The sequence below is a fragment of the Thamnophis sirtalis genome, unplaced genomic scaffold (genome assembly GCF_051295495.1).
Source record: "Thamnophis sirtalis isolate CommonGarterSnake01/CBP01778 unplaced genomic scaffold, rThaSir2_p1.2 scaffold_7, whole genome shotgun sequence".
NCBI classification, from domain to species: domain Eukaryota; kingdom Metazoa; phylum Chordata; class Lepidosauria; order Squamata; family Natricidae; genus Thamnophis; species Thamnophis sirtalis.
Window position 1 is genome coordinate 75,884,297 of NW_028261387.1, and position 23,846 is coordinate 75,908,142.

The 23,846-nt window shown below is 38.7% G+C and overlaps 1 protein-coding gene across 1 annotated transcript in view; it reads right to left on the bottom strand.

Annotated features, from left to right (window-relative positions):
- Nucleotides 1-17,420: 17,420 nt before the first annotated feature.
- Nucleotides 17,421-23,846, bottom strand: part of KCNB1 (potassium voltage-gated channel subfamily B member 1) — a 177,095-nt gene continuing 170,669 nt past the window's right edge. The window contains exon 2 of the mRNA XM_087720453.1: nucleotides 17,421-21,363. Coding sequence (XP_087576579.1) covers nucleotides 19,321-21,363 — 2,043 coding nt within the window. The 3' untranslated portion in view covers nucleotides 17,421-19,320. The remainder of the gene's footprint in view (nucleotides 21,364-23,846) is intronic.

Sequence of the window (23,846 nt, forward strand, 5' to 3'; positions counted from 1 at the left end):
AAATAAAAGGGAGGTATTCTATACTTTGGGAACTATTCCTAAAGTTTTTAGATTTTTAATTCTGCTTTTATTGTTTTTATAAATAACTCAAGGTGGCAAACATGCAGTAGCTAATATTCCTTCCCCCTCTTATTTTCTCCACAAGAACAACCCTGTGAGGTGTGTGGGACTGAGAGAGAGTGACTGGCCCAAAGTCACCAAGCTGGTATTCATGTCTAAGTTGGACTAGAATTCACGTTCTCCTGGTTTCTAGCTGGGTGCCTTACCCACTAGATACCCCTTGTCCCAAGTTTTTCTTTTGAGTAAAACATACAAATTTCCCAATGCTCTTTAAGAAAATATGATATGTACTTTTTTTCTCAGACGTAGTATGTGTACATAGGGAAAAAATGAATCCAATTCATTCCAAGAAATTCAATTTTCTTATTTTTAAGATATTATCAAGAAAAATCTTCCTTTTTGTCCCGGAAGACTAATTAGAATTAATCAAGAGCGGAAAGCGGCTCAGAAGAGTTTTTAGTGTATAAATTGTAGCAATACCAATAGCACTTAGACTTATATACTGCTTCACAGTGCTTTACAGCCCTCTCTAACTGGTTTACAGAATCAGCATATTGCCCCCACGATCTGGATCCTCATTTTACCGACCTGGAGAGGATGGAAGGCTGGGTCAACCTTGAGCCAGTAAGATCGAAGGAATCAAACTCCTGGCAGTATGAGCAGAGTTAGCCCACAATACTGCATTCTTACCACTGCCCTACCACTAAATTATGGCAAATATGAAGCCTTGCACTGCTGACCTGTCCAAGTACATTCTGACTTTTACTGCACATATATGCAGCTGTCCATGACAACACTGTTCCAGAGGTGGGTTACTACCGGTTTGGTCCAGTTCGACTGAATAGGTAGTAACTCTGGCGGACCGGTTCTTTTCTTGGCAGCGCCATCTTGATTTTCTGTTCTGCACATGCGCAGAACAATCTTCAGTGAAAAAAATGTATTTTTTTGCTTTTTAAATAATGTGCGCATGTGCAGACCGTTTTAAATGCAAATGTGCACACATGTAGAGCACGCAACTGGCATGCAAAAATTTTCGATAGCTTCCATAATTATTCTCTTGTTGAAGTGTTCAGTTTTGGAGATTAACCTGGTTCCTTCAAAATTGGTTCCTGGTTCCCATACAGGACATGAAATTAATTTTGAAGGAACCAAATCAATCTCCAAAACGTAACACTTCAACAAGAGAATTATGGAAACTATCAAAATAAAGAAACCCCCCACAACATGAATAAACGTGACGATACCTCCCGCCTACCAGACATCTGGAAATCAGCCCTAGTCAACAAACGAGCCCCACCCACCACCCAGGCATTACAACACGAAACAACAATGGACACACAGCCAGCACCAATCAGCACCAATCTACCAATCATGATACAACCACACAACCAATCATTCCACTTACTGAAACAAAGCCAGCACTCCACCCCCCCACCAAGATTTATAGAAAGACGGCAGCTCCAACCATGTTTTAAGCCCAAAACCCAGCCTGAAGAAGGTGAGTGAGACCTCGCCGAAACATTGCCAAGACAATCTCAATCTTACATGGGAAAAGACCTGAATACAACAAGACCAACACACACACACACACACACACACACACGCACACACACACATACACACACAGAGCCATACCCTACTGGGAATTGAACCTGGGCTGTATTACATATCAGGCAGTTGTATTAGCTACTAAGCCACAGTCTCTCCTCCTTTATCAGCTAAGCCAGGGAAATAGGTATGTATTGTGTCACAACCCCTGGTATGCCCAAATATGAGAGGGAGCATACTGCTCCCCCTTTCTGTCTTTCGGATCATCCTAGGAGCCATCCAGGCAGAAAGCCATTTTTTATGTTGCCTTTGTTACATTTGTAAAAAAAAATTAAAAAGTGGCTTTCTGCCATTGTTTTCGTAGATTTTCACAGGTGTAGGTATGCTGGTCTTGTTGTATTCGGGTCTTTTCCTGTGTAAGATTGAGATTGTCTTGGCATCTTCAGGCTGGGTTTTGGGCTTAAAGTGTGATCGGAGCTTATATATATGCAGGGTTTTAAGAAATACAGTTATCTCACTGCATAAAAATGGATAGTTGCTTAAATATCAGTGTCTAATTTTAGGATTTAGAGCCATCTGCCCTACACTAAGCTTATTAGCCTTAAGGCTTAGTTTGGGAATTTGGGAACTAAAAATATTTATATCACTGCAGACAGGATTGAACTATGTGGATCAATGGGCATCCTTATTATCAAGAATCTTTCCTGTAAAAGTAGCTTGCTTTCCAGGGAGATGCCTGTCTAAGAAAGACTAAAATTACTTCTCCACAATTGAATGATTGTTACCGAGTAAATTTGACTTTTCATTCATTAGAAAGCTGAAACTTGCATCCTGATTACTGGATGTAATCAGAGATGCATCATTAAAGTGAGAAAACAACTTTAGGAAAAGGCTAGGAAGCTGACTAGTCATTTCTCAAAAGGCAGCAACAGAAGCTTACTCATTACTAAGAGATGATAGCAGAGGCAGGGAAATGCAACTGAAACACACTTTTTATTAATGGATATTATATGGTTTGATATTGTAGCACATGAAAAAAGCTGGAAACTAACTCCCATAAGTTTCAACCAGCATGGCTAATATAAGGTGAGTGAATTATAATCCACTCCAGTTATAATCCAATTCCAGCAACATCCGGAAAAATCACAGGTTTCCTATCACTGTTTTAGCAGATTAAAGTTTTCTTGTTGCTTCCATGAATTCTGCCCAGCATATATGAACACATATACAGTAAATGTCTCATATGTACATATTTATTGGGTAGTATCAGTGATTAAGAATTTCTAGAATTAATTTCAGCAGCAAATTTAAATTCACATGGTGGGGACAATGACATCACATTCAAATTTATCTTTTTGAAATTTTTAAATCTCTCTCTCTCTCTCTCTTCTATCTATCTATCTATCTATCTATCTATCTATCTATCTATCTATCTATCTATCTATCTATCTATCTATCTATCTATCTATCTATCTATCTATCTATCTATCTATAGATACATGAGGACCATGATTGTTGGGGGGGGGGCAATATACTGACTCTAACCCACTTAGGGAGGGCTGTAAAAGAGCCAAGGTGGCGCAGTGGTTAAAATGCAGCACTGCAAGCTACTGCTAGATCAGCAGTTCAGCGGTTCAAATCCCACCGGCTCAGGGTTGACTCAGCCTTCCATCCTTCCGAGGTGGGTAAAATGAGGACCCAGATTGTTGGGGGCAATATGCTGACTCTCTGTAAACCGCTTAGAGAGGGCTGAAAGCCCTATGAAGCGGTATATAAGTCTACTGCTATAAAGCACTATGAAGTGGTATATAAATCTAAGTGCAATAGCTATTACTATTTCTATTGCTATCTATCATCTATCACCTACCATCCATCTATCTATCTATCTATCTATCTATCTATCTATCTATCTATCTATCTATCTATCTATCTATCTATCTATCTATCTATCTATCTATCTATCATCTATCTATAAAAAATCTGGATAAAAACAGAGTTGCATATTGTATTATACCATTATACAGAATAATAAAAGGCAGTACATTTTTATAGTTGTACCATTTTAACAGACTGCTTAATGATAATGACCAGATCTTGGCCCTTAAAAAAGTATTACAGAGTTTCAATTCTTATAATGCAATCATACTTTTTCTTTAAAACATCATAATAGTCTAAAAAGGATATAGAGCTACAATGCTATGCCTTTAGGCCAATCACTTCTTTTCAAATCAACAGGAATCTCATGTGTAAAACTGGAGGAAGAATAGCTACATATGCCTCCATGAGATTTTGAAAACAAAAAAAAAAGATATAAATCCAACAAATAAACATTAAAAGGATTTAAGGTTACCACATTAATAGCTTGCAAGCCAAGTCCTATTTCTGATGAATGCTAGTCATTACAAAGCAAGTCACCTTTTATGAATGAAATGTTCTGAGGATGAGAACCATGATTAGTTACCTTGCCTTAGGAAGCAGGTTGGTGAACACCTTAACAAATATGGCACACAGATATTTATCAGGTTAGTAGAACTTTTTAACTTTTGTATGTTTATACCAAATGCTGTAAAATGTTTTGCAAATTCAATTGCTTCGTGCATCTTAAAATATGGTCAGAATTGTTTTGCCACTTGATGAGAGCATGTTAATATTTTGTGCTTACTTCATATGCTGAAATATTTTCTTAAGCAGTTTCAGAGATCTATGACCTTACATTATTCAGATTAGAAATAATACAAGGCGAACAAAGCTCCTTTATTTCATTTTCGATGAAGTGGATGAAAGCTCGTAAAAGCTATACAAGCATGCAATTTTAATTTAGAAGTGTAATGGCTGCTTTGTAAATATTATTAGAATTGTTCTTTTGTGTGAATATGCCATTCTTCTGACTCATGGAGAAAAGAAAGCTATTTGACATGGAAGACTGAACACTTGCAGACAAATGAGATGAAGAAAAGTCTCCTACTCATATGGTTTTAGTTATGTCAATCCAGATCAGTAGTGGGATATGACTGGTGCCTGCTGGGAGCATCAGGTACTGTTCCAGTATGGTGCTCCGGAGGGCCTGGCCGCCCGCCCATCCTCCTTACCTGTATTGGAGCCGATCGGGGCTTTCGCGCAAGCACACGGAGCGTATGGCATCTGCGTGATGCTCCGCTGACCAGCTGGAGCATTGCGGGCAGTAAGTATGCCATGCACGTGGTGGACGCTGGGCCCCGTTGCAGCGTACCAGTTGCAATGCGATCCGGAACCTACCACTGATCCAGATATTGAAGAATTCCAAGTCCTAACATCCTCAACGCTGGTCTCGTATCCATCTGGAATGCCATGAACTGCTCAGTTCTGCTCTGTCAACTGGACTAAGGAGTTCTGCCCATTGTAATCTCACACAGAAGTAGTTCTCAACTTACAACAGTTCATTTAGTGACCATTCAAAGTTACAACGGCACTGGAAAAAGTGACCATTTTTCATAAAGTTATGACATTTGCATCATCCCCAGGGCCAAGTATCATGTGATACTTGGCAACTGGTTCATATTTATGACCATTACTGTGGCCCAAGGTCATGTGATCCCCATTTGCAACCTTCTGACAAGCAAAGTCAATGGGGAAGCCAGATTCACTTAACAACTGTGTTACTAATGTATCAACTGCAGTGATTCACTTAACAACTGGTAAGAAAGGTGGTAAAATCAGGTGAAACTCACTTAACAAATGTCTCACTTAACAAAAGAAATTTTGGACTTAACTTAATGAAGAGCCGAGGTGGCACAGTGGTTAGGGTGCAGTGCTGCAGGCCACTTCAGCTGACTGTTATCTGCAGTTCAGTGGTTCAAATCTCACCGGCTCAAGGTTGACTCAGCCTTCCATCCTTCCGAGGTGGGTGAAATGACCCAGATTGTGGGGGCGATATGCTAACTCTGTAAACCGCTTAGAGAGGGCTGAAAGCCTTATGAAGCGGTATATAAGTCTAATAAATAAATAAATAAATAAATAAATAAATAAATAAATAAATAATTATCGTAGCAAGTTGGGGACTACCTGTACTGGTTACCTCACTCATTGAAAAATTGATGAACATGGGTTTTTTGTTGTTTCATTATTTAATCCAACAACCCCAGAAAGTAGAATAGAATACAATGAGTTGGAAGGGACCTTGGAGGTCTTCTAGTCCAGCCCTGTGCTCAATTAGGAGAACCTGTATTATTCCAAATAAGTGTCTGCCTAGTCTCTTCTTAAAAACATCCAGTAATGGAGCGGCCACAATTTCTAAAGGCAAGCTGTTCCATTGGTTAATTGTTCTGTTAGGAAGTTTTTCCTTAATTCCAGGTTACTTCTCTCTTTGATTAGTTTCCAACCATTGTTTCTTGTCTTCTCTCTGGTGGTTTGGAGAATAATTGGACCCCCTTCCTCTTTGTGGCAGCCCTTCAAATACTGGAATATTGCTATCATGTCACCCCTAATTCTTCTATTCTCTAGCCAAACCCAAATCCTGCAGCCTTTTTTCATATGTTTTAGTCTCTAGGCCATTGTTCATCTTAGATGCTCTTCTCTGAACTTTTTCCACAGGCTCAACATCTTTTTTGTAGTATGGTGACCAAAATTGTTGATAAATTGAAATTATATCTTAGTAATGACAAATAGAGGGATAGACAGCCCTCTATTCTTTTTGCCCTTCACACTTATGGGTACTTTGAACATAAGGAGTTATATTTTTCCTACATTGGGAAAACTGCTCAGTGAACTGCTTAAGAAGATTACATTTCTTGCATTCTATTCAAGCTATCAATGTGCTTATCTAACGATGCGATGTAAATAAAATTCTGAGTTCCTTTGGGAAAGAGAAGAAAAAAAACTAGGGAAGATTAATTTGTTTAAATGTGAGCCTACATTCATATTTATATATTTATAGAGCCGAGGTGGCACAGTGGTTAGGGTGCAGTACTGCAGGCCACTTCAGCTGACTGTTATCTGCAGTTCAGCGGTTCTAATCTCACCGGCTCAAGGTTGACTCAGCCTTCCATCCTTCCGAGGTGGTGAAATGAGGACCCAGACTGTGGGGGCGATATGCTGACTCTGTAAACCGCTTAGAGAGAGGGCTGAAAGCCCTATGAAGCTGTATATAAGTCTAACTGCTATTGCTATTGCTATTGTTTATAGCTTTTAATGTTTGGCATTCAAAAGCATTCTTTTTGTAGCTGTTGTTTTGAGCCCCAGGGCCAGGGCAAGCTACTTTTGGAATAAGTAGAAGTAAATGTGCATAGGAAAATAAATATGACATGAATCTCGTGTTCATTTTAATAATCATATTTTTTATTTCTGTCATCTGAAGGGAGGGTCCATTGCTTTAAAATCTGTAGACATTTTAGACATTATTTTACAAGACAATACAGTTTTTGAATGTCACACAAGGATCACAGTTTCATAGCACTACATGCATATAAAGACAATTTTTAAAAGTTTCTTTTTCCTTTTTTACAGAAACAACAGGAGAGGTCAATAAACTTCATCAAGTAAAGTTTAAATTAAAGTTACCAAAAATAAATATTTAAAAAGTAATACTCTAAGTGCACTAGTATATGGCTAATGATATCCTATTTCCTCCCAAACACTTTGGGAGTTGTTAATGCTCAAAGATTTTAAACTCTTTTGATGCATTGCCATTTGAGAGGATGGGCTACAACTATAAAGAATCTGTATACAATTTAGCAAACTGGTTTGCACAAGTCCAGCCCTAGAATTTCCTTCCTTCCTTTCTGCAATTTGCTGAAATGTCCCAGTATGTACTTCTGTTTCTGCTTTCTCCTTATAATTTGGAACTAGCCTTGGGGTGCATGTTTAAAAATTGTTCATTGGACAATTGTTTTTAAATATACTATTAACTTACCTACTGAAGGCTGAAATAATCACATTGGCTTTCTATAAAAGAAGATGAAAGTTGCAAAACAGCATAAGCCAGGGGTTCCAAACCTGTGAGCTGCGGCCCACTACTAGATCATCACCTATTTGCAGCTGGGTCATGTGAATGGGTAGCTAGTGCTCTGAGAATGTTGTGTGAACGTTGTGGGGGCTCATGGCCCCACTCAAATGAATGTTATGGGCACTTGGGGACCCACTCGCGCTAGTGTCCAGGCTGCTCAAGACCGCACTTGTGTGAGCATCGCAACCACTCTTAGCCCCACTCGCACAAGGAACAGTGCTCAGACATGCACACACACCTGCCCGACACAAAACCATCCCCTCTTTTCCCCCTCTCCCCTCACTCTGGGCCGCCAGCCCAGAAAGTTTGGGGAACTCTGGTATAAGCCATTCAATTACTAGCTTTCCTGGTTCTGCTTCCCTAAGAGAGGAAAGTTGAGGAGGCTTAACCAGAAGATCCTGTAATCCTGAAAGTAAGAACACTATGCCACCCAGGAAGTACCTGTAATAATACTAACCCAACTTCTTTGTACTTGTGAAAATGATACAACCTGCCTCTCTGTGAAATTGCCTTATGCGTGAGCCAACTTGTGACTGACCTACAGTAAAACTGTGCAAAAGTGCAGAGGTTCCAAGGATGTCATCATAGATTCCTGTTGCTCTGCCAATCACACTCTTTTGTTATCAGGGACCTGCCCGTATGTTTACAAGGATCCCAGGTCAAAAATATCCATGTAACCTCAGCTGGGCCAGATAACAAAAGTTTGTGTTTTCAAGGCAATGCATATTACTGTATTTGCCCCTGAAACATTCTGAATGGGCCAGAGATTTAGGTCCATTAGGTCAAATTCATTGTAGTAGGAGAGCTGAGCATCCCTATGAACATAGAAGGATGTTCCTGTTCCAAACAGAAATGTTGCAGTCACCATTGCCACCTTATATATGTATTTATATATGTATGTAAAAGATTGATGTAGCCATCCATCCTAAGTAACTCTGGGCACCTCATAAGAATTGGTTTTGGGAGAAAAGATCCCATTTGTAGAAAATGAGTATTCATGATAGAAACTGCAGCTCTGTCCAAAGTGTGGATGGAAGAAAGGTTAACACCTATTTATAACTTCAACCTAGGGACTCTGAACCACATATTCATGTTTAAAACATCCTGCCTTGTAGAACTAGCAATATGATTGGCAACATGGGTGATAATTAGTCATAGGTCCCTGATAATTAGTAGGTGCTTCTGACGTTCTTTTAATATTGTGCCTATTGTGACACAACCATGATTATATCCCACTCTGACTGTTAATAGTTTAAAATTTAATACTGACAATGTCTTAACATGTGTGTACATACACACAGAAAGAGGCAGTGGTACCTTGGTACTCATCATTAATTGGTTCTGGGAGATGCAATGAGTACCAAAAATGAGGAGTACCAAACACATTTCCCCCATAAGGAATAATGTAGTGAGTTACAAGGCAGATGGTACTGACAAGTTCTAGCTTGTGCACTGGGTACCAGCACAAAATGTATGATGACTAGTCTTCACACTTACAACTGCTGAAGCATCCCCAAGATGCTTAAAGTTTTGATGCTTGGCAACTGCCATGTATTTATGACAGTTGCAGTGTCCTTTTGTAACCTTCCCAGCTGGCGTCCAACAGCAAAGTCAATGGGAGAAGCTGGATTTGCTTAATGGCCACGTGATGCACTTAACAACTACTGTGAGTTGCTGAATAACCATTGCAAAAAATATATATAGTAAAATTGGCTGCAAGTCAATAACTGCCTTGTTTAGCAATGGAAATTCTGGCCCAAATTGTGGTTGTAAGTCAAGGACTACCCAAGTGTGAAAGCATTGTGTAGATAGCATGGGAAGAGAAGTGTCTGTGGGGGGACATCCATGAAAATAACTGCAGGTAGATGTGGAACACAAAGCACATTTAAAATTATGTCGCAGCAGTGGCAGCCAATTCAGATGGTTTTAAAAAGGAATGGGCATGTTCATGGAAAATCAGACTTTCAACAGCTACTAATGCTGATAAGCTGATAGCAACTTTTCCAACTAACCATTTTATTAAAAGGATATATCTCTTGATTTTGTTTTTGCCATTCTAGTCTAACACGGCTCTCTTCCCGCAGTGATGGCTATACAATTTCTCATGATTCCTAAGTAACATGTCTTAAATTCCAACATCGAGGAAGTAACAGGACTATTGAGATTGTTAATGGACCCAGTTCTACTCTTCTTGTGTTATTATTCTGCATTTATCATCGTTGCTCCTGTTCTCCTCCAAGAAGCAGAGAAATGGAAGTTATCAGGTAAATGGCACCATCTAAGTCCTATGTTTTACTGCAGTGGAGAATTCTGGGAGTTGAAGTCCACAAGTCTTAAAGTTGCCAAGTTTGGGAACCACTGTTTTACTGTATAGGTGTTTCTCAACCTTGGCAACTTTAATATATGTAGACTTCAGTTCCTAAAACTGGAGTTGCTAACTGGAGAATTCTGGAAATTGAAGTCTACATATCTTAATGTTGCCAAAGTTGAGAAACACTGGTATAGATGTTGGAAGCAAATTGTCAAGAGAGTTGTAATAGACTTACATGAAGAAACAATTAAGCATATGTGGCAAGGTTAAAGAGTATTAATTCTTCTTATAACTCCATCCACGTTTCAAGGAGTTTTCCAAATATCATGACAAACTTTAAGTTTTCTCCTAGATGCTGGTGCAGTGCAGCATGACCATTTGGAATGATCTTATCTTAAATTCTACACGTACAAAATTAAGGTTCCCATAGCAGCAAAGAACGAGCACATCTTTTTTTTTTTTACTTTTATGCTAGCAGTGCAAGACTTCAAAAATTTAATTAAAGCCAGTTGAAAACTATTTAAAACTGTATTTTTATTATTCTATGGAAGGTTAAGTCTGCGTTTCTAATGCAATCTGGTCTGTTCAGAAAGCCAGCTTTGAAAAAGGAACTTAAAAAAAAAAAAAGGTCAGAAACAAAATGATATGATTTTAGACTAGAAAACAGTGTGCCCAACTATGTCCCAGTCAGTATATAGCAGTGGTGTCAAACTCAAGAGCCTTGGGCTGGATGCGACCCATGGGGTGCTTAGATTTGGCTCACGGGGCTGCCTTGGAAACAGCAAAGGACCGGCCCGCAGTGCCTGTGCCAGCAAAAATGGAGCTTAGGAGGGCTACAAGGGGCTCGCTCGAGCTTCGTTTTCACTGGCAGAGGACTGCAGGATTTGGGACCATGCCCACCTGGCCATGCCCACTTGCCCCCCCTCTGAGGTCAAATACAATCCTGATGTGGCCCTTAATGAAATCGAGTTTGACACCCCTGATATATAGTACAGAGACCTGTCCAGTTTCTGTGTTCTCTTCATCCCTTTCTAACCTACAGCTGTATCACTTTCTCTAAAGTCAGAAAGCAGAATTCCCAAACTTTTTGGAGTCTTGGTAGTCATCTGCTTGTACATGAAGTATGGGATTCATATTAGCCATGTACTCATACTCTTTTTTCCTTATTACAACTTCAGTGATTACAGCTTCAAAGAATGAAGTTAAGAGATTATAGGACTGTATTGTGGATCTTTTTTGCTTTCACATCTGGGAGGGAAAGGAAAAGGGGGATGAAAAAATAACTTTCATTTGTAATGATAAAACATGAGATACATTCAAAACAGTAAAAGCAGGGTCTGTGATCTTTTACAGACATAATTCAATGACGGAGATTGCAACATTCTTTTGGAACAGACCCACAACCATTGGTCAAATGTTCAGTTATGGAAACATTCGACAACAAAAACTTCAATATAGGGGATGTCCAGAAGTGTTTGACTAAAATTTCCATAGCAGCATGGGAATGGGATGCTGTTCTAATCTTCTATTCTGTAATACAAAAGAAGACTTTTTAAAGCTCAATTATCCAGTTTTGGGAGATGTGATGGCTCAGTGGTTAAAGACACTGTCAGCTGGAAAGCTATTGTCTGAATTTGGGACTCGAGTATGGCATGACGGGGTGAGCTCCTATCCTTGTCCCAACTCCTGCCAACCTAACAGTTCGAAAGCATGCAAATGCGAGTAGATAAATAGGTACCATTTCAGTGGGAAAGTAACAGCATTCCGTGCGCCTCAGCACATAGTCATGCTGGTCACTTGACCACAGAAAAGACAATGCTGGCTCCCTCAGCTAAGAAATGGAGATGTGTATCGTCCCCCTAGAGTCAGACACAACTGGACAGAGAAACCTTTACCTTCATCAATCCATTTATAAATTTTCTAAAAATACAATGCGTGTGCATGTACTTTTCTTTTTGTCTAATCAGAAAACTATAGTACTTTGGATTATATGAAAATGGTGTAACTTTTACCTGCAACAGAGATGGATGATATTTTTCAATCTGGAAGGTCCAAACTATCAACCCAACTGAAACTGGTTAGTGGGTTGGGACTGAACCTTGGAATGGAAAATTAAGTGTGGGAATGCAAGCCTCTCATCTCCTAGAGCAGGGGTCCCCAACCTGTGGGTCGCGACCCACTACCCGTCCATGGCCTATTTGCAACTGGGCCGTGTGATTGGGTAGTTGGTGCACACACGCATGTGCACAGCACCATTTGCGTAAGCATCTCAGGAACGCAGGGACCCACTCGCGTGAGTGCTGTGGGCACTCATGGCTCCACTCCACTAAGTAATTTTGATAGATATATAGATATAAAATTAGGAACATCTAGATTTTATATATACATATCAACTGACAGACCCTGTTGAACTTGTCATAGGAGAAAGTATTCCACAGCTGCAACCTCTCTCATCAATTTCCTCTAGAAAGGCCCAATGGCTAAATTTCATCTCCTTGTTTGTCTGAATGCATTGCAGGAGCCCTTGAAATCAGCAGATGTAGAAGGAAATGCAATGTCTTAAATTAAACCACTTGTCTGGAATGGTATAGGGCCTCTATTCTGGAATAGCTAATCCATTATGGAACAGTATACCATTCCAGCCACTTGCCTTGAATGGTATAGAGCAGGAGTATCAAACTCACATCGTCACAGCATCATCATGTGACATATTGTGACCCCCCCCCCATTTTGCTAAACCAGGCATAGGCATGGCCAGCGCATGACGCATCCGGCCCAGGATAGTATAGGGTCTTCTGCTTGTGCAAATGATTGGAAACCTCCAGGATGCCGTCCAATGCTGTTATTCTGTTGTTAAGCATCCTTTAGCAATGGAAAAAAGCCAAAATACAGTGAGCCCAGTGGGTTAAGAGCAAATCTGTGAATTCATCCTCTGCCATATACAGTGCATATACAGTAGCCGTGTCCCACAATGAACATTACGGTTGTTGCTTTATTCGGCAACTCTATTAATGATATGGTTTAGGTGCTTTGGAAGATAATCCAACTGACCAAATATCACATCAAGCATTATCAAGTCGAGAAAAACGTGACTTTAGTGCCAGCCACCTTGAGCCTGAAATACCCTGCTACGAATCATAAGTTAGTACCAATTATTGTCCTATCAAGACATAAATACACAATAATAGGTACAAAAAGTATCAATGCATTACATTTTAAACAAAATGAAACAAAACAGAATACCGTTTTGCTTAGAAATATTGTAACTTGTTAGCTGGATAGGGAAGAAAGTGCTTCCATTTTTAGCAAGAGCAGCTAAGGAAACACGTCACACTGGATTACATGCAGCGTGATAGGTGTAGGAAAAATGCATTTACTTTGGGCCTACAAAGTCTTCTGAGGGGAAACCTGCATCCCATCGGCTCATCTTTTGCTCCTTCTGCTGCAACTGATTCTTCATATTTTTTTTTGAATGTGGATATTCACCCAACTGGCTACTTTACTCTTCATTTTCCTGAAATGTGCTTAGAAAAGGCACTGATAAATCTATCACACTCACAATTACAGTTGCTTTTTCTCGTAGAAAAGCAAAAGCGAGAAGAGAGAACGTCGCCTGCCAATAAAAGAGAACGTCGCCTGCGAAGTCTGCAGCCATTCCTTTAGTCCATAGAAATAAGAGGTTGATTTCAGCTCTGTAAAAAAGCAGATCAAAGCTGGCAAGAGGCATGAGGCCATACTGTTGGAGAAACACGAATTCATTTTCTGCTTTATTTGATACAGGATGCACAATTACATATATAGTTGAACAAACTGCAAGCGATTCTGTAATGTTCCCCTCTCCCTGTTAATCAAATCTATTGGATTAAGGAAAGCCTAGCAACCTCTTGCCATACCAACTGCCATATCCATGATTCATGTCCAAGAAAATATATTCCACTTTTTCACCACTCTTCCCAGCTATTGAACTGGATTTTCTTTTTCTTGCCCATCTCTTCACCTTCATAGCTAAGAGATGTCATGTTCCAAAGGCATGGGTCTTGCTGGCTGCATAATTTCCAGGGCTGTCATGAACATCCAGCAGTTTCTAGAACCTCAAGCGTCCTAATACATTCTATCAGTCGTGCCTGTTTTGTACTCAGTTTTAATCCCCACCTCAAATAGTCAAAGAGGCTGAATTTAGCTGCCATTTTCATTTCCACACAATGCTACCACTTTGAGGCATTGTGAGAAGTTAAAAAAAAAAAAGTAGCTTAGAAAGGGCTGTGGCTTAGTTTCTAAGAATTCCCAAGAATGACACTTTTATCAAGGCAGAATGAAAACAGTAAAATGGCAGCTATGTTCAGCCATACTTTGCTGAGGTGAATCCACCAGGAAGCCATTGAGAAGGTTCACCAGAGAGCTGTTGGCCAAGATCCCACTGAATCCTAGAGTATTCCATTTAAATAGCCATCTACATATAGCCCTAATAACATGGGGGGGGGGATTAAATCAGAATCTTAGACTTACTTTTCACCTTTTCCAAGCTGGTATACATTATTTTCGTTCATGTTATTCTGACACAATCATGTTGGGCAAATTTGTTTTGGGGAGTGATTGGCCTCATGATTAGAAGATTGCAAATTTGGGTATTTGAATTTGGGACCACTCCAATTCTAAATAAAAGCTCTCAGCGTAACAACAATAGTTTAAGATCTTACAATTTGCTATGCTATAGGAGACTTCTGCTTGTATTTCTTTTTAAACTCTAAGCTTGAAAATTTTAGCATGAGTTCTACCACAATGAATATTTGTTTTTTGGTTTTTTTTTAACTTCTTCTTTCCTCCCGTCAATGGAAATCAACCTGGGTGGGATTAGCAATAGAGTTGACTACGAGCTATCATTTAAAAGCTTATGTAAAGTTGTGCTATGGTTTTTCAAAGTCCTGAACTGAATACAGACTTCATTTCAATTGATGAACAGAGACTCTGCAATTCCACTTTGGATTTCAAATGCTTTTCAATGCAGAACACATTTCCCAACGTTTACATGTCTCCTCATGTTCTATATATACAGTTCAACTTTCAGTCAGACACAGGAGCATAATCCACTGAGTTTCCAGCGCAAGCTGCACGGAAATGAATGGCGGGTATGTGCAAGAGCACCTCTGTGATTTGTGTCATTCCCAATCATGTCAGTGGGGCTTGCCTTGGACATACACACTTCATCATTGGAGACAAAACAAGAATAGATTACCCTTTCACAAACACAAAGGAAATGCAGTTTTAATTAACCCCTGTCAGAAATCCATCGGACTTTGTCAATTCACACTGAAAGATACACATTTTGCAATACTTTTGAAACATCTGTCAAAAGTGACCCAATACATGGCTAAATATATGAAAGATTTGTTTCTCATTTGCCAATGCAAGGCAAAAAAGAGGGGGTGGGGGGGTTTGGGTACAAGGAGAGTTGCACCAGTTGATATTGTTTTAAAGGTTTGTTTTTAAATACGGTTATTGATTGTCCTCCATGCTTCAAATGTATACTTTTGAACTGAGATTGCTAGATAATTTCTCTAAATGGTTATTTTTACATGCGCTTGCTTTCTTGATACGAAAAATGTTAATTTCTTTGAAAGGTTTCTACACAAAGAATCTGTTTTAAAATATATCACACAGAGCTTTCTATTGATTCATTCTTTGAAATAAAAATATTTTCCCTGAATTTTTTTTTCAAATTTGTTTATTTTTATTTACCATTTGTGCTGATGATGGACATGACACAAAACCTGTAACATAAACTAGTGAGGGGACTTGGGGTGTACATGACTAGCTTGCTTCTTTTTATTCTAGTTGGTGTGAAACTTAAGCATAAATGCAAAAAAAGAGACAAGCTTGGAATCCCAAGGTACAAAAAGGAGATACCGGTAACTAAGGAACAAACATGAAGAGGAATATTAAATGTTTTTATATTTAATAAAAGAGACCAAAAAGCTCCACATATAGAGATTTTGTATAGTCTGCCAATCCATGCTGGCTGGGAATCTTGGATGTTGCAGCTTTAACACCTGGAGGCAAATGGTTGGGGAAGATTATTTAATAATATATCTTACATGAAATCATATATATATATATATATATATATATATATATATATATATATATATATATATATATATATATATATATATATATATATATATATGAATATTTCTGAGTTTATTTTAATCTTACTGTCTATTTCCTCTTTAAAGCAGAGGCTTCTTGATTGGTGTTCTTTGCTTGTTGATTGATTGATTTATTACATTTATATGCCGCTCTTTTCCCGAAGGGGACTTGTTTTATTTCAGAATATGTCAGCCTTCCCCAGTGTGATGCGTTTCAGGTATGCAGGGATAGCAAAGCCCACAATTCTCAGATAGTGGCCAGTGGAGATGTATCCTAACAGATCAGCAGGCTACAATTGAGGTATCTTACATCTAGATTAACATCTCTTAAGCCTAGCAACTTTCAGACCTGTGGACTTCAACTCCCAGAATTCTCCAGCCAGCATGCACTAATCAAGACTCATTTTCCGCGTCAAATCACACAATTTGGCAAATTATTAATCTAAATATTAATGAAGTTTAAAATATCCCTCAGTTTCACGTTACTGTTGCCAAAGTAATTCCTTTTTGCCCTTACAATAACAACATCTAGTGTTGAGTTTGAAACACATCGTCAATCAGTAAGCCCACGGAGTTACTGGGACTTAGCAGTTGCATTAAAGGTCATCTCTGCAATATTGTGTGCAAAATTTATTTGGTGCATTATTATTTTTAATGACAATTCAGGGCTCCCACATACTTTTAGATTAGTTATAGTATCTTAAATTCACCCTATAGATAGCTGATAACTATCTGTACCTTTCCAGAATGCTGTTTTCTTGGTGTTTTTTTTTTGTAAGCATACATCCCTTTGGTTTAGTTTGTTTGCATGGAATGAACATTTTACTGCCTGAAATTGTTCTGTTTACTTTACTGGCAATTTGAATGAATAGATACAGTAATATTGGAAGGGGTTCCTAGGTAAGTGGATAATTGAGCAAATGTGAGAAATATTCACACTTATGCAGAAACATGTGCAAAGGATTGTTACAACCCATAACAGTTTTTTTTAAAAGATAAACCTGTGCTTATTGCTTTTGTCTGTGCATGGTGTGTGCATTAGAGGTGGAAGGACAGTCAGTACAGCTCGAATTGACAAGAATTACATTCAAGACCAACAGCTATTTGACACCAGAAAAAATACTGATTTGACAAGTGACGGGTAGTTTTCATGGATGCAGTGCATTATTTACAGAGATCCATTTCAGTTTGCCAAGTCCTGTTATTTGCAATGTAATTACTCATGATAGATAAGTGCAGTGCAAAATCTTTTTTGCCCCTACTTTCCTTTTAATAAATAGGTTATGTTAAAAAAAAGTTTTCTATCTACTGACAGGGGCAATCAAGTTGAATGCATCTTTGTAAGCCTTTTCTCAGGGAATGAAATTGCAAAAAAAGGAAAAGATGCTTTACTTTCTCCAAAACTTTTTTGAATTAGGCTGTTCTGAGCTTCAGGTCACGTTGACTTTGAGTTACCCTTTCATATATGCTCCTCGGTCAACATTGAAGGGCCATGAATTAAGGTGCCTATCCTTTAGACTGGCTAGACCCCACATCACCTTTCCCCCTGCATCTGAGTGCACTATTCTACAAAAAGAAGTCAAGCTTTCAAAGGTTTTATAGGTGTGCATGTATCTTAATGTTACACTATATTACAATAACGAAGGACAAACATTATGTGTTATCATCACAGTTATGGTGCAGCTTGTTACCAGGTGGGTAACAAATCACAGATGTGACGAGGCACAAATAAGGAGTGTGTTTGTTTTTAAAGTGCTAGTGTTTTAAAAATACATTCTCTGTTCTTCTTGATTCCACCTTTGTCACAACATTAACATAAAGTGCTTTGTAATACCAGCAAAATGAAAGGAAATAGTAGGAATTATAAATCCAAGCTGGTGTAGCTGTGTGTGTTTTTGTCAGAAACGACCTGTTTCAGAATAAAATGAAGATGTGTTAAGTTCATGGCCTTTAGTCTCTTGATATTTATACCCTCCTTCCTACTGTTAAATTCCAGAAGTTCCTATCTTGATGGATACCACTCCAGATGGCAGGAGGATCATTCCTTGGAAATAACATTTTTTTGCATATTTATGTATTTATAACTTGCATATTTTTGCATTCTACATTATTTAAGTGCAAAATGTGGTAGAAATAAACTTGTTGCTTAGTGAACAGGTTGGGTATAACTCACTTCCCCTCCCTTCTCAATGATGTGCAAATAATTCAGGGAGAAGAAATGGAATATCTTTCCAATATTACTTAATTTCTTTTGTGCTGGAATTGTTCTCAAAGCTAATATGGATTCTTGGTTCAGGCTACCATTTCTGGCTTTTTTGTTGTTGTTTTGCCGCTGTTTCTTAGTTCCCCAACTGTTGACGTTTGGGTGATACCTTCCAAGGATACCTTTCTCCAACACACAAAAGATTAGATCCACCTGATTTATTTATTTTCAAGAATACATAAAAACATCCATTCATAAAAAAGTATGAAAATCTCTTTTTTAAACATCTTACCATATTTAAGTTTGAAAACTATCTTCCTAATCCCAAGTTAAAAACTACATCCCTGATCTCAGATTTTGTATGACTTTTTAGCAGAGTCAGTTTGTTTTTTTTACATATAACTTTGAAGGGATATTTTGGATTTAGTACAAGTGGTGCAACTCACCCTGCTGATTGTTTTAAAAATAAAAAAATAGATTTTTAATGCATCTAGAAATACAGAGAGAAATGTTTAAAAGTTTATTTCTCAATTCACTGCATTTGTGATTTAATAAGCCTACCCGAGCCCTGTTCGTCTTCAGACCTTGTATTCATCAGAGAAAAAGGCATGGATGGGGGATGTTTGGAATAGTTACCTTTAAGCATAAAGTGTTGCGTTTCTGATCACATCTACCATTTGTTCTAGTATTTGACTATAGATGTCTAGATCACTTTAAGATGACAATGCAATTCAGATACTGGTATTGCCATAAAAGAGGTCTATGTTAAAGGAGTGAATGAATGGAAGAATTGGTCACACTGACTTCTGTAAAGGAAGTTGAAAGGAGATCAATTTATGATCAAGATGTGCACAAACTTCATTTTACTTAATGACTGTCGTGTGGTTGGAGTCAGAATTTGGAGTAGATTCAGAGGAGGTATTATCCTTAATCCCATTTCAAGACATCCTTCTGATTTTTACAAAACAGGTGGCTTGTTCAGTCAAAAGTTCATGCCATGCAGAATCTTTTCTTGGTGTGTCGAGTGCAAAGGCATTCCTGTCAGTTGTTAGTCAACATTCTGCAGCCCTGATCAGATATTTTGATCATGTTTGTTACTATGTCCTCTTCCTCCTCCACCACCACCTGGTAATATGTGAACCTCAGGTGAAATATGATTATCTAATTTGATAGTTTCCTGGTTACCATGGGTTCTTCCAGTGATATTTTCCATGGAATAAAGGCAATTTTGCCCTAAAAGCTTGTGTGTAGAGGACAAAGCAGCAGTTGCTAAGCGGTCCTTCTCTGTTTTACAAACATTATCCCGTTGCCTTATATAGCCTCTCTGAGAAATGCTGTATTTGGGGCTAGTATGTCCTGAAGAGGCTTTTGGAGGACTTGAGTCATAGAGCAACTGGCCTTCATCATCTGTGTCAGCATCGATAAATTTATGAATGCCAGCATCATGGAAGTTCAGAACAATCGGTGCCTGCTTCTCGGGTGACTTTGTAGGGGTTCTAGCACTTGCAGTCGTATAGACAGAAGTTTCTGGACTCATCAGAGACCGATCAGAATATCCAGAACTATCTGTGGCAGCCCCTGTAGCTCCCCTGTTCTTGATGGGATCTGGGTATATTCTTAGGACATTTGAAGCTGCTGACCCTACAGCATCCTCTTCCATAAAATTAACCTTTAGAGATCTCAGTTTTAGAGGGTTAATGAGTTTTATTGAACTTTTGGGGCTCTCTATGAAAAAGGTAGAGCAATGGCGACTTTCCAGATTTGGTTTTATTTCCATGAATTTGGACCCACTTCCTTCCAGTCTATATGGGTCCTGAAGGGGAAGTTTCCCACCTTTGCTGGTCAGTGTAGTGAGAGGGCTATGAGAATATCTCCCAGCTTCGGGAAATTCAGTCATGCAGCTTATGTAACTGTCAATGCTCGACATGCTTCTCATATCAATTATTCCATCTGCCCGAGTAGTCAACAAAGGGACCATTGGGCCAGGAATGGCCTCCATTTCTAGTTCTTCTTTTTGCTTACTGGGTTGAGCTGTCTCCTTTAAATTGAGATTTGGCTGTGACTGAGCTTTACTCATTTTGTTGTACATGTCTTCCAGTTGCTGGACGTTCAGATGCTGGGGACTGGAGGAAGACCTAGCTTTTTCAGGTGAACCTTGTTCCTTTGTCTCCAAAGATTTATTGGAGCTAGTTTCAGAGATTGATCTTTTGGCCCATTTCCATTTGCTTGGGGATAAATGATTGTCCTGAACTTTATCCTTTTTGCCTGCATTTTCTCCCTTCTTTTCAACAACGATGTCCATCAATTCTATGCTACGTGGAAAAGCATCCTTCAAATTCATGGACACAATGCTTCCATTCCTTTTGGCTCTTTCAAGGGCTTCCCTACGCTTAATGGCTTTTTCCTGCCTCTTCTGTTCTTTGTAGAACTCTGAAAAGTTATTTACAATGATTGGGATTGGAAGGGCAATCACTAAGACTCCAGCAATACAGCATAACCCACCAACAATCTTACCTAAAAGGGTCTTAGGATAGATGTCTCCGTAACCAACAGTTGTCATAGTTATTGTGGCCCACCAGAAGGAGGCTGGTATGCTCTTGAATTTTGTATCCTCCTCATCTTTTTCTGCAAAAAACACTAAGCTTGAAAAGATCATAATGCCCATGGCCAAAAACAAAATAAGTAATCCAAGTTCATTGTAGCTTCTCCTCAATGTAAATCCCAGAGATTGCAAACCAGTTGAATGCCTGGCCAATTTTAGAATACGGAGTATCCTCATGATACGAAATATCTGGACTACCCTCCGGACATTTTGGAACTGAAGTACACTTTTGTTGGATTCTGTGAGGAAGATGGTGACATAATAGGGCAAGATTGCTAACAAGTCAATGGCGTTCAGGGGTCCTTTGAAAAATTTCCATTTCTTAGGAGAAGAGAGGAAACGCAAAACATATTCCATTGTAAACCATGCGATGCACACCGCCTCTACGTGGGCTAGCTGCGGGTTATCTGAAGGATTTCCGTACTCATCTGTGTCCTGAAGCTCAGGAAGAGTGTTTAGAGACAAGGCAATTGTAGAGAGCACAATGAACATGATGGAGATAATGGCCAAAATCTGCAAAAGAAAGGAGAAAATTAGTCAGTACCACAAAGAAATCACATGGCATCTTACATTTGCTATATTTTTTCAAAGAAAAAAAAATGGCTTCATACAAATCGATGAAGTAAGGATGCGTCCATGAAATATGGTGACAGGTCCATGACAGGCTTGTGAAGGCCTGTCTTATGAAATCAAATCCAAGGCCCAAAACAAATCATCAAGGCTTATTGTTGTGTTTCTTAAACTGTTGGTGAAACTCTTTAGAATCAGATTCAGAATAGAGCTGGAAGGGACCTTGGAGGTCTTCTAGTTCAGCCCCCTGCTCAAGCAGGAGATCCTATACCCATGATGACGAACCTATGGCAAGTGTGCCACAAGTGGCACACGGAGGCTTCTCTGCTGGCACACAAGCCCCAGCTGAGCTCCACCAAGCATGCGCACACGATACAAGCTATCGATATACATGCAACAGGAAGGGCCTCATAGGAGCAGATAGAGATAAATCCTAGAGAGGCAGGAAATGCATCACTGAACAATGGAGATGAATGCTAAAGGGAATAAAGCTGCATACAAGGCTGACATAACTCCTGTAACAGTGTAGGCATGCACAGGGGGGCATGGGGGGTGCGGGCCCGCCGTGCCCCAGTTATGGTCCCAGGAGGCTTCAGGGAGGCCTGCTAGGCCCAAAATGGGGCACAGGGTGGGACACACAGATGCACAGGGAGGCCGGGGGGCACAAATGCATTGTATTATGGATGTGGGCACATGTGCACACACTTTCGGCACGCGAGGACAAAAAGGTTAGCCATCACTGTCCTATACCATTTCAGAGAAGTGACCTTCCAATCTCTTCTAACTCCCCCTAAAGAATATTGACATTTCCCCCAACAAAGGTATTTATACATCTCAGAAAGGCAGGAGAAAGGCAGGTAGTCCTCGATTTACAACAGTTTAGTTACAGTTTAAAGTTTAAAGTTACACTTGAAAAAAGTGACATCACTATTTTCCACACTTTCACACTATTGAAGCATCCTCATGGTCATAGGATTTACATTTGGATGCTTGACAACTGGTTCATACTTATGATGGTTGCAGGGTCATGTGATCACTTTTTGCAACCTTATGATAAGCAAAATCAATGGAGAAACCAGATTCACTTAACAACCGTGTTACTAATTTAATAACTGCCATGATTGACTTAACAACTGTGGCAAAAAAAAGTTGTAAAATGGAGTAAAACTCACTTAACAAATTTCTCACTTAGCAATATAAATTCTGGGCTCAATTGTGGCTGTAAATCGAGGACTACCTGTAATGCATAAGTAACAGAGGATGTAAGCATATCTATATCTATATCTATATCTATATCTATATCTATATCATCTATATCTATATCTATATCTATATCTATATCTATATCTATATCTATATCTATATCTATATCTATATCTATATCTATATCTATATCTATATCTATATCTATATCTATATCTATATCTATATCTATATCTATATCTATATCTATATCTATATCTATATCTATATATCTCTATATCTGTCTGTCTGTCTGTCTATCTATCTATCTATCTATCTATCATTTATCTATCTATCTATCTATCTATCTATCTATCTATCATCTATCTATCTATCTATCTATCTATCTATCTATCTATCTATCTATCTATCTATCATCTATTCATAGGTAAAGGATCTCAAATTACTATAGGTTAATGGAGCGCAGGTTATTTCCTGCATCTGCTTCCTTTAGAAATCAAAAGGGAGAAATAAAACAATAAAACATGAAAACATCTCACATAAATGAAGAGGCAGCTTGTGAGCACCAGGTGTGAAGAGAAAGAACAATTTCCCATTGCAAATCAGTGGAATTGTTCTAATAAGATAACAAACGTTGGTCTTATATCTCTGTATATCGACTTGGTTTAATCAATTCCATTCATCTAAGAACTTTTTTCCCCATACCAGTATGGGAAACCCAACCCAACATGTATGTTCTTGTGTTGTAAGTTAGTTGAACAGACTCTTGATCATTGTATAATTATATTTTGGAATAGTATTTTTTGGTTTATATATTGTTTTTTCTTTTGTATTGGTTATTAACCACCCATTACTTATTTAAGGACAGCCATATATATTTCTAAATAAAAAAATAAATAAATAAAACTGAATAGTTTTAGTGATTTCTAGAATCTCTTTCAGGCCCATACTTCTTGATTCCCAGAATGTCTTCCATCTAAGTATCAAAATCATCCCTTATCTTGCCTAGCCTTTGAGATGAGAAAATGTTAACTGTCTGTTGACTAAGTGGTTATATCTGTATTTTCCTTGCTTAGGGGTAGCAGTAGCTCCTCCATTTACTTTAAAAGGCATTACAGCATATTTTCACAACATTAAAGTCTAAAAAGTACTTTTTCTTACGACGAGCCAAGTTTGCTTCAAAGGTGACTGGTATGCACAACACCAGTGCCTTATTGTACAGT